This window comes from Canis lupus, chromosome 1 (genome assembly GCF_011100685.1).
Source record: "Canis lupus familiaris isolate Mischka breed German Shepherd chromosome 1, alternate assembly UU_Cfam_GSD_1.0, whole genome shotgun sequence".
In the NCBI taxonomy this organism is placed as follows: domain Eukaryota; kingdom Metazoa; phylum Chordata; class Mammalia; order Carnivora; family Canidae; genus Canis; species Canis lupus.
In genome coordinates this window covers 6,403,118-6,414,389 of record NC_049222.1, presented here as the reverse complement: position 1 = coordinate 6,414,389, position 11,272 = coordinate 6,403,118, and the positions used below count along the sequence as shown (strand labels likewise).

The 11,272-nt window shown below is 44.0% G+C and overlaps 1 protein-coding gene across 1 annotated transcript; it reads right to left on the bottom strand.

Moving 5' to 3' along the window:
- Window positions 1–3,031: 3,031 nt before the first annotated feature.
- On the bottom strand, window positions 3,032–11,040 carry CBLN2 (cerebellin 2 precursor). Its single transcript, XM_038525801.1, has 3 exons — window positions 10,678–11,040; window positions 7,628–7,747; window positions 3,032–7,365 (listed from the first exon to the last, which is right to left on the bottom strand). Exons 1-3 carry the CDS (start codon window positions 11,038–11,040, stop codon window positions 7,168–7,170), a joined length of 681 nt encoding a protein of 226 aa, XP_038381729.1. The 3' UTR covers window positions 3,032–7,167.
- Window positions 11,041–11,272: the final 232 nt, after the last annotated feature.

Below are 11,272 nucleotides of genomic sequence, written 5' to 3'. Positions count from 1 at the left end.
ATAGGAAACAGACCGAAGTATTGAGATAAGTTGGTACAAGTGAGTCCATGAACCCAGGCAAAGATACCTGGATCCGTCACCTCCCCCTTCTAGGAAAGCAAGAGTTCAGTGCTGGCACAGCTGGAGGTACAGGGCAGGCATTGTGACAGGGGTAAGTTTTAACTATACATATTTGTTTATATTCAACATTTGCACACCCCCAAACACACATTTTTTTGTGATTATATAATTAAAAAATACAGAATTCATGTTTTTGACCTGTTCAATCTGGTCTCGTGTTTATTTTTTGTGTTTCTTAGTTTAGACCTGTATTCATTAAGTTAATAATCTTGTATAATGTGCCAAAATGCTGGGTATGCTCCTCCATCCAGCTCTGTTCAGAACGGACTTGACATCATGCCTTATTTTTATCTTGCTTTAGATCTGAAGGGTTTGACTAATTCTAGCATGCCTTCTGTCTTCTCGAGCAATTCACCACACAAGGCAAACAGAAATAAAACTGTAAAAAAGGGCTATTGTATCCTAACCTTCATGTGTTAAAACAATGGAAATTCCCCATATCTGTCCCTTCCGACTTTAATACTTTCAAGGTTAGTTCATGAGCTCTAGTTAGTTGGCCATATGTCTGCCCAAATACCCAACCATATTCAGCGTGGGAGGAGAGGTTGCAGGGAACCTTTTAGTTGGAAGATTAACCGGTGTTCAGTGTTCAATGTCAATGCCCAAATAACATTCTCCTCTTTGTGTGTGAAAAATGTAAATCACATTGTTCACTTTAGTAAACATGCAGTCAGATTTCTAAGGTTCCTCCTACACTCACCCAGCCCACCCAGGAGTTTTGCATGCGTTTACCTGGATATTCTCCAGGCTGTATTTTTGACAAGGACTGTAAACTCTTGGTACATAATAAGTATGTGTTTATTTTTCTCTCAACATCCTTAAGCACACTATCTGGCCCCTAAGCATCAATATGTAAATGCTATGGAATGAAAAGGAAACGTTTACACCCTGATCTCAAAGGAGTGAATTTCTTTTAATAAGCAATATAATTGCTTTCTCCACAAACAGTTTACAGTTTCAGAACAAAACGATGCTATGACATCCCGACATGGTGCTTGGGAATACGGGGGGGAAAAGGTATCACATTTTCATGTCCTATATTCAGTGATAGACTTCTCAAAGTGTATCACTTATGACCTAAGAGTTACATGATTGAAAAAAAAAAAAGATATGTTAGCAATTCAAAGATAAAATACTGATTTTAATGTTAATTTTAAAGCCAATAGTTATCATTAAGATCCATGCAAAATACTGTTTTAAAAAATCCATTAAAAAATTGGAAATGAGGGATTTTAGTAATAAGGAATATTTGCCGATTTTTCTCATTAATTTGATTCTATTTTAAATATTACTCTTATCTGAAGCCAGTTCCTAGCAAAGCACCCAAAGTCACAATAAATGCTCATTTATAGTATGAGGTCAAAGAAATGTTAGGATGCTTTATATCTGACAGGACTTTGAGAGCATAAGAGATTTATGGAAACATTTCAAAATGAATTAAGTAAGAGCAAATATACTTAAGCAAAATACTCAAGTCTTAGCTCCACATCCAAATATATAGTCAACATTCTCCAACTCAAACAGGGCTTTTGTTTTGTGTTGTTTTGTTTTGCCACCTGAAACAAATTCAAAAGGAGAAATGAGCACTCCTGAAAAATATGAGGGCACAATAATAAAAGTTAAGGCATAGCTAGTCAGGTTGAAGACTGGTAGTGGCTCATTAATAAGTAGCTTCCATTCTGTTAGGATAGCTCCAGTGCAAAGCAGCATTCTAACCCCAGGGAGTCCTGCCGTGGGCATTAAGAAGAGGGAATGAAGATTTCTTTTCCAAATTAAGTTGTCAAGGAGCTCATTTACACTACACAGTGAGTGTATGTGGGCGAGCTGATGCAGATGATGATTTATGATGCTATAGACACTTAGGTGATTCTGGTGATGGAAATCCACAGCAAAATCCACTTAGGAAGATAAAACAGAGCTCCTATTATCTGTGGGAGGTAAAGCCACACGGCTTTTGCCCTTACAAATTTCAAGTTACCCTACTGGGTTTGGGAATGGAAAGAAAGCTCATTTACTTAGAATTCATATTTTGGTGTAACATTATTATACAAACTCACAGAACTTTTTTTTTTTAAGTTTATATTCATTGGATCAACCTTAAAGGGATTTTGAAAAGACTTTTCTTTCTTTTTTTTTTTTTTTTTTTTTTTTTTAGGGATGGGTGAGGACCGGGTCTGACCAATCACTTCATTGATAGCTGTATAACATACAGACGTTTAAAATATCAAAATGTGACTGAATTGTAGCCCTCCATCTGCAAAGGCAGTAAATACACCTTTTGGTGAAATCTACCTGCAAAAATTATGTTTTAAAAGCCTAGGCAAATACATAAATATACTTGATTAATGTACTTGGCCATCATCAGTTAACATCTTCAGAGTGTTTTCATTAAAAAGAGAGAAAGAGAGAGAGAGAGAAGAGAGAGAGATTCTAAACCCCCCTAAAAACATAAAATGATAAAACCAAATGGAAATTGTATTTTACCTTACTTCATTATATTTGCTGCACCTACTCCTTAAATGCCAAGAAAATTAATTTAAAGAGTCTTATGAGAATGCACAAGGCTTTGATCTCACATGTTAACTATGTTTGTCATATCCCATTTTAATAGCAAAGTGTCAGCTTCAGATAGAGTCCCACTGGCAAGTAAATTCCTACATAAGCAAGGTAAAAGGGCAAAACCTCATGTTCTATGGTTAATCTAGTTTTACATTTTTTACAAGTGTTTTTATGGAGTGCACAGAAAGATCTTGAGAATGATTCAATGTAACCTGCTTCTATGAGTTCCATCATTTATTTACACCACCTGAAATATAATGTAACAGCTTTTCAGTCATGTGCATTAGATTACCATATACTTCCTATGCTGTAGAAATATAAACATTAACTATTTATTCACAGCAACATTATCTTATTGCAATATTTATTTCCTTATAAAAGATTGCAAAATCATGAGGACACAAATTGACAGAACATTCTTTGTTCCTTTTGCTATATATGAGGCATGCTGGAGCAAACCATGCTTTTGTTTTGTTTGTATAAAGCGATTCAACAAATTCTCCTCTCAACTATTGCCAGAGTCCAGGAGAATGTAGTCAATCTATGATCCGTTTTTATTCATCAAGGAAAACAGGTGTGTATGTTCATGTATTTACAGGCAAGTGATACATATGTAACAGTTATCATGTATGTGATTTGATATCAATTTCCTTGATAAGATTGCAAGGAAATAGAAATAAAATTAAAGATTCAGCAAAAGTCTTTTCTAACTCTTCTGAGGCTTGATATCCCTAGGTTTTGGTCAAAAACATTTTTTTTCCAAACAAGTAAGTATGTAATCTCTACAAGATCCCATGAGTGTTCATGTCAATATCCAAAAGACTTTTCTCTCCTTTGCTCCAAGCGGCCATGGTAATCACAAACTTTAAAAATGTAAATAACTTCACTATACAAGAGTATATAAATAAAAAAATATTAGAATGCGAAAAGGACTCAGGAACTACAGATAGTAAATGCAGGTTGTCAGGACCTAGAGTAGAAGCAGTGTTGTGTTTCAAATTAGAATATATTTTAGTTAAAAAATAGTGTTATTTTAAAAGCACTTGCAGCTTAGCAGGATTAACATTTAGTGGCTAGACCGACTTACTATTACAATGCCAAAATATTGATAACTGAGTTTTTCTTTGTGTTAAAAACACTATAGTTGTATATTTTTCTAAAATACTGGTATCACAGACTGGAACAGAAAGCTAGGCCTCAGCCACGTAGGTCAGTCAAAGAACATAATCAAGAATTGAGGTAATAGGAAAATGTATAGATTTTGACATGTTCATATTATCATCATTCTTAAAACTCGAATTAAACTTCCAGAGTGGTACAGCTTTAATAAGCTAGTGGGGAATATGGAAATTTAGTGTCACATAAAAGTGTTCTCTTGTCAGATGTTCGTTTTAGGTACGTTTAATAAATCGCACATGGAACAATCCGACTTTCCAGAAACACCCTTCCTGCCACATAATGTCTCCCGTGATCACAGTGCCTTGCACTTCTCAGAGCACAGATCACAGTGCCTTGCTTCCCAGAGCACTCTCACCATTGCTTTGTGAGTTGGGCAGGAAATATGGGGGCTACTGCCCTCACCCCACAGATGGGAAGCAGAAGCCCAGAGGTACGGATGCTCAAATCAGACTGCACACAGTGCACATGTCACTTTCCCTCCCCAAATAAAGGAAAATATATTTCACATTTTGATCTGACCTACATATTTCCGCAGACCACACACAAGAGCTTCATCTCCCTCAAAGATCCTTAAACCAGACAGAATTTAGGCAGCTGCGAGGGTGGACAGCAAAGAGCTTCAGAAGAACTACTATTGTGGCTTCTCCCTAATGTAGGGTTTGGCATCCAGCTCAAGATAGAAATAAACAAACAAACAAACAAACAAATAAAGGCAGGAGTGGAATAAACAGGATTAAGTTTTTTTCCTAATATAAAAGAAACTCCTGAAATATGCTTATTTTTAGAATGATGAATTTAATAACTTATTTATTAGACGGCATAACCAAATAACAACCTGGACATGGTAAAGCTGTAAATACAAATATGTGCATTACATATTAGTAAGCGGTAAAAATAGCACATACGCATATATTTTTTTTTCAGTCTCTGAAGTGCGGTATTGTTCCCCTAATGAAGTTTGCTGCTTGTCTGAAATCAAACGGAAGGTTTTATAAAGGAGGGGCAGAGGGCTAATTCACTGAGAGCAGTAAAACACAGAAGGAAAATATTCACTAGCGTCCTGTTTGCATTATCGGCATTAATAAACAACGCTCACGCTCAGAAGTGTGTCACCTAATCACAGAGCCAATATACCCAAATGCTTTTTGGCTGATATTTCTTGATTTTTTTTTCCTAACAAAATATAGTATCATTTTAATTCAAATTCAATTCTGTATCGTATTACGCTGTCCACTTACGGCCATTAAAAACTTAGACTTTTCATCAAACTATATTATTTTCACTCTTATAATCCCCACTGCATTTATTTGGAAATGGAACCCAATGCTTCCCCATGCTCACATGTATCTTAGAAACACTTGATGCTGTATTGAAATGTCAGTTTCCTTTATATCCATGTTCTCTGATTGAAATATTGGATTGGAACTTGTACATCAATGATTGTATGTGATGAAAGCAGATCGCCTATCCATAAAGCCTTTTGAATACTGTCTTTTTTCACATATCTCCCCCTGAAATCTTTTCATGTGAAAAATACAGATATAGATTGAAAGGTATCTAAGTGTGCAATTTCCATGGAGACCCACAGCTAGATCTGCATATGGGGGTGTGCATTTGAGTGTGTGTTTTAAAGAGGCACAGTGTGGGCTTCCTTTCCCCGAGTCCTTGATCCGTGGCCTTTACTTCCACACACTGGAGGAGTTGGGAGACGATGTGAAGGGAGAAGAGCAAGCCAGACATCAAACCCATTTATTCTGAATCTTAAATTATGACTCTTTATCATCAATATTTTGGTTACATTGTTACACAAAGGACAAATTAACATCCGCTGTGAGGTCTCTTCTTCCATTGCTTTGGGATTAGTAACATTTCCTTGGCATATGAATCCTGCACCCGTCGGCTCCCAGCTGTATTGTAATACTATTGTTGTACAAGGGGCCAAAACAAGAAGGATTTGGAAAACTGCTCCCAGGGTGCCTCTGCCAATACCTGTAACTGCTGTGACTTCCAGGTGGCTTCCTGCCAGGTGTTCGCAGGGAGCATCAACACACCTCTTTCCTTGGCAGATCAGAGGAGGATCCTGAGGGAGAGTAGCTGGTCCTGTTGGCTTTGAAGCACCTGAGCCTGGTGTGCTCTCGCAGACACGGGTGCAAATAGATGACAACAGGCTGCTGGGCAGACCCAGGTGCGCTGGGCCGAGAAAGCGTGTGTTTCAGAGACTTGGTCATTACCGCTTCCATTCTCATCTTACGTGATTCAAAGCCACCCAGGAATATCAAGTTCTTAGAGTATTCCAGAGCGTTAAAAAAAAAAAAAAAAAAAAAATCCAGCTTGTTAGTTCTAAAGGTGCGTCTGAGAGAATCTCTTTGAAAGGATAAGCAGAATGGTCCATCTGTTATTTGGACTTTGATCTACAGGTACCTTCTGTTTGTTCTGGTCTCAACCAAAACAAAATACATCGGCGTTTTTTGTTTTGTTTGGTTTGGTCTCATTCAGGAATTCAGCATACATTTCTCTCCCCCGTCCCAGCACAGAAACATAGAAGAAGGAGGGGTAAGGAGGGAGAGCTGAACGTGGAAAGAAAGGTAAAGCTCTTCCAGGAAAAACAAAACAAAAACTAAAAACAGAAAACCACACACACACACACACACACACACTCACACGCACACACACACACGCACACACACAATACAAAGCAAAAGTCGCAGTCCAATCGTGCAAAATTTGCTTCTCCAGATAAAGCACTTCTTGACAGATTCACAATGTCCCCTTCCCCCTCCCGAGGCCTCCCGTCCACCCGGGGGGAAAAATACAGAATGAGAGTGAAGCCATTCTTTTTCTTAAGGCTGAACAGACACATAAAGAACACATTTCGAGGACTCTCCGGCGGGTGGTGATGCGCAGGGCTCTTGCTCTGAGTCCCGCCTGAGGCCTGCAATCCGGCCCCAGGGTCGGCCGCCCTCCTCGCGTTGGGGCCGCGATACCACGTACAAACAAAAGAAGAAAAGTCAATGGTCCCGACAATAAAATCCAATATTGACTTCACAATCACAGGTACAAATTGCTCAAATCGATCATTTCATGTCTCCTTAAGACCTTGTCGTCTAAACTAATTAGAAGCCAGGTTCCCGAGGAATGGTCAATATTCAAAGAAAATGCTGGAGATTTGGAAAGAAATCATTCTTCTACCTCGACAGTCCGACAGAGGTTGGAAACAAGTGGTCCTATTCTGGCGAGTCCAGGGTGTCTAGGAAGGGCGGACGCCCGGGTCCAGATGGCAACTTGCCCGCCGCCTGGGGGCCACTGCGTTTATAGAGGAAACACCAAAAAGCCCGAGAACGTGGAGTACTTCCAGCCACCCATGAGGTTGCCTCTCTCTAGCTTGAGATGTACTTTGTCCTCTCTTTCCATCAGCAGCAGGACACCATTGCTGGCAGCTTCTCTGGTAACGTCCTGGTCACCCGCAAACGCTGAGATCACGGGGTAGCCGTTCTGCATTAAACTGACCTGCAGGGCAGAGGGCAAAGCTCAGTGGACCACACAGGACCCCACGTGCACCTGTTTGTCCTCTTCTGCCCCGACCCCACACCCTCTGCCCTTTCCGCGGAGCCACGCCAGAGGGCCTGGCCCCAAAGATGCTGTGGGCCCTTGCTCAGCAACGCCCCCACCTTGGCTGGCCCAGATTCCCAGACAGTAGGATGGGACCTGCAGCCCTGGGGCACTGGCCATCCGGAACTGCAACGGTCCCCATGGTTTCACAGCGACCCACCTGGATGGTTTGTCTGTTGTACACTTTGACCACGTGGAAGCTGAAGCTATAAATCCCTTTCCTCGGTGCTACAAAAATACTGGAGGCGAGATCGAAATGGTTGCCAATATTTACTAATACCTGAAAAAGAAGAGGGAATACGACACAAACATAGCAAGTCCCTCCTCTGCATCTGTTGTGCTCAGGCCTGCAGAACCAACGCCACCGGTTCCTCCAGGGCCTGCACAGCAGCAGCAGCAAGAGGCACCCAGGCAGTGAGCCAAGGCTGCCCTGGGGGTGGTGGTGGGGGTGTAGGGCGGGAGGCTGGGAGCTGGTGCCAAAATACCCTACACCAGAAAGGGATTTTTAGAAGAATCCTAATGGACCATAATCAATAAAGATTTTTGTGAAGTGTATTTTATTTACACATTGTAAAAAGCAGATGCCAATTTTGCAAGGCAGAGGGAAAGGAAGACAATGAGGTCAGTAAGCAAACGAAACTGGTCTGTGGGATTCCAGGGACTTCCACATCAAGTTTAGTTTCACAACTAGGGTGCCACGCCATGCTGAACCAGGAGAAGTAGACCTTGGGGTAAGAAGCCAATTCAGGAGAATAATTTACATCAGTTCAACCTTGGCACTTCACATGTTCCGGGAGAGGATAAGCTGGGTGAGGTTCCTGTCCCCGTGTATCCCCAGCCCCTGGCACCTTCCCTGGTGGCACACAGTAGGTGCTCAATGACAGGGACAGAGTGCAAAGTTGGGGTGGGTAAGCACTGGCTGCACCTGTCTCCTTCACTTGGCTCTAAGCACCGTGCTTGCTCCCTCTGCTGAGCTATGACGTCATGCAAATAAGCTTAAATAAATGAAGGGAGTGGAGACAGCAGTTGGATACCCTAAGCTCCAACTCCAGGACCATGCAAGAATAATGACAAAATTAGCCAGACGATGTGAGGTCGTGTGCCCCTGCCGATGATTTTTTTCTTTTTTTTCCCCCCCCTCAAATGAAAGGGGGATGTGAGTGTTACAATGTCAAGAGCAGAATTTGAAGCGTGGAGGATCCCTTATTATGGCCCAATTCCCTTTCAGGTGTGTAAGGCGGAGTTTGGTCACCCCATCTGGATCCCGTCCCCACCTCTTCTCACACACAAATGCACACACTCAGTTAAAATACTAACACGGCCCGCCTGGTATGCTGGGCTTTTTAAAGCCAACAGCCAGCAACAGCAGAACCCTAGACTAGGGATCCCATCATCTGCTCAGAAAATAAATTTCAACCGGATACCTCTTGCGGTTACTCCTCACACACTCATCACAGCAGATGAATGACACGCGATCCCCACTGCAATATGCGACCTGCCCATGACAACTGCTGTCACCACTCAGGGAAAGAAACCGGCACCCGCTTCTGCAAGGGAGGTCGGGGCACTACTTCAGTCCCCCTCGCCTGCAGGGCTCAGCACAGACGCTCAGGGCTCTATTGTTCAGGACGGCTCGCTGCACAATGCCTGCACTCCGTCTCTTCAAGCCTATGCTCTCAGTCGGCCTTAGGATGCTTTAAAAAAGAATAAAGCACTCTCCATCCAAGCCCTCGGAGCTGCCTCTTCCAACTCAACTACCACAGCTCTTTCCCATCAGTTTTAAATTCCAGAAACTGGTAAATTTTGGGCCCTGCTGTGGATGAAAGAACACCCAAGGAGCAGGTTTCGCTTACTCCCTAACTGGGAAACCAGGGAAATAGCATTTTACCCGCCCTGCCATAGTTAGCTCATCTATAAAATTAGAATCTTACTACAACTTATCTTGCCCTCATCAGAGTTCTCTTGACACCCAAGTGAAATGACGGGAGGTGACTAATAATAAGGTAAAGAATAGAGTAAATAGCAAATACCTATTTTGTTGTCTGCTTTATTTGGACATCATTAAAATCAGTAATTTCATTAAAAAAAAAAACAATTCTTTAAAAACAGATGAAAAAGAGATCCCCCCCCCCCCAAAAAAAAAAAGGGCGAAACTTCAAGTAGGTAATCCATAGCAAGGATTAAAATAAATTAAGCCTCTGGCCTAAAAAGAGGCAAGGGTGTGTTGGAAGTTTACTGTCACTGAGGTGTAAGAACTGGTTAACAGAAGGGAAGTCAATTAAGTGTGGCCAGTGAGCCCAGTACCCTGGGCTTTAGTGGAAATTATTCTGGCAAAAGGAAGAGACTTTTGGAAACCACAATAATGTTTTCAACTTGTTTCTGAAAAACAACAGAAACCAAGATGGGAGGGCACAAGAGGAAAGTCAGTACCGCCAGTCCTGAGCCCAATACCCCAGAGAAGGGATCGCCAAGGTCTGATCATTTATGGAGCCTTCTGCTTTGAACAAAGTGAGGGAAGTTAAGTGACGTAGGGCAACTTAAGTCATTGATCCTTATTTTGTTTTTATTTTCAATCTGTATGACCACAGTACATACGATATTTTTATGTGCTGTACATATTTGTACTCTACATTGTAGATATTGTATTTACTACCTATTGCATTTATATGATCTCACTCTGTTTTGCTTTGTATTTCTATAACCATCCCTGCTGTTGCCCCCACACTCTCCCTGACTTATTTTTCTCGAAGATAAGCACCTCTTCCCCAGTCCATTCCAAAATAAGCAGCAGACACATATTTTCTGATGGTTGGCTGAGACCTTTGGAAAACTCCCTTTTGGGGTGTGCTTTCAAAGCACTCAGTCCCGAGTCGGCCCCCTGGATGACTGAAGCCCGCGCACCGCACCCGGCAGCCCCCATCCCAGCGAAAAGTAGGATGTGCAATTTCCTTGGGTGAGGAGCTGCACTTCAGATCCCTGAGCTTTAAAGGACTGTCGGTCATCCAAGTGCCGATGGCGCTGCCAGTTCTAGAGGAGCCACAGTGTGAGAAAGGGCAATGGGAAGCAGAGCTTGCTTCCTCGGAAAGGGGGAAAAGAGAAGGGCAGGGCAGGGCCGAGGGGCGGGGGAGCCTGGAAGTCCCGGCCCTGGCGCCCGCGCGGGGTCCCCGCCCTCCACCCCGGGCGGAGGCGAGCTGGCAGCCGCCGGCTGACCTGGTCGAAGTAGATGGTCATGGTGCGGTTGCTCATCTCGGACGGCTCGTGGTTGGTGCTCCGCGTGGCGGAGAAGGCCACCTTGGCGCTGCCGGAGCGCACCGAGATGCCCAGGGAGGAGGTGACGGCGCCGTCGGCCGACGGGCTCGAGTCGCACACCACCAGGCACTTGCCCTCCAGCACGATGGGCTCCGTGTCGTTCTGCGCCCGCACCGGGCAGCCGGCGGGCAGCAGCAGCAGCAGCAGCGCCAGCGCCAGCGCCGCCCCCAGGCAGGAGCCGCAGCCCGCCGGCTCGCGCAGCGCCCCCCGGCGCCCGGGCATGGTCAGCGGCGGCCCGCGGGGGCCCCGGCCGGGCGCCGGCATCCGGGCTGCGGGGGGCGGCGCGCGGGGGCGACGGCGGGCGGCGGCCGGGCGGGCGCGGGCGCGGGCGCGGGCGCGGGCGCGGGAGGGCGCGCAGGGCTGCGCGGGGCCTGGGGACGCCTCCTTTGGCCTCGGTCCCTCGCTCTGACGGTCAAGGCCAGGCTCGTCCTCAGAAGGAAGGCGCCAGCGGACCTGTCAGGGCAAAGAACCCGAACCCTTAGACTGGGAGGCGACG

Bases quoted from the DNA above. Each gene is read 5' to 3' on its own strand.
- CBLN2 (XM_038525801.1), bottom strand. From the start codon at position 11,040: ATGCCGGCGCCCGGCCGGGGCCCCCGCGGGCCGCCGCTGACCATGCCC. The intron at 7,748-10,677 runs GTCAGCCGGCGG...CTTCTTTTTCAG, and splicing joins TGACCATCTACTTCGACCAG to GTATTAGTAAATATTGGCAA. The intron at 7,366-7,627 runs GTGGGTCGCTGT...TCTGCCCTGCAG, and splicing joins ACAACAGACAAACCATCCAG to GTCAGTTTAATGCAGAACGG.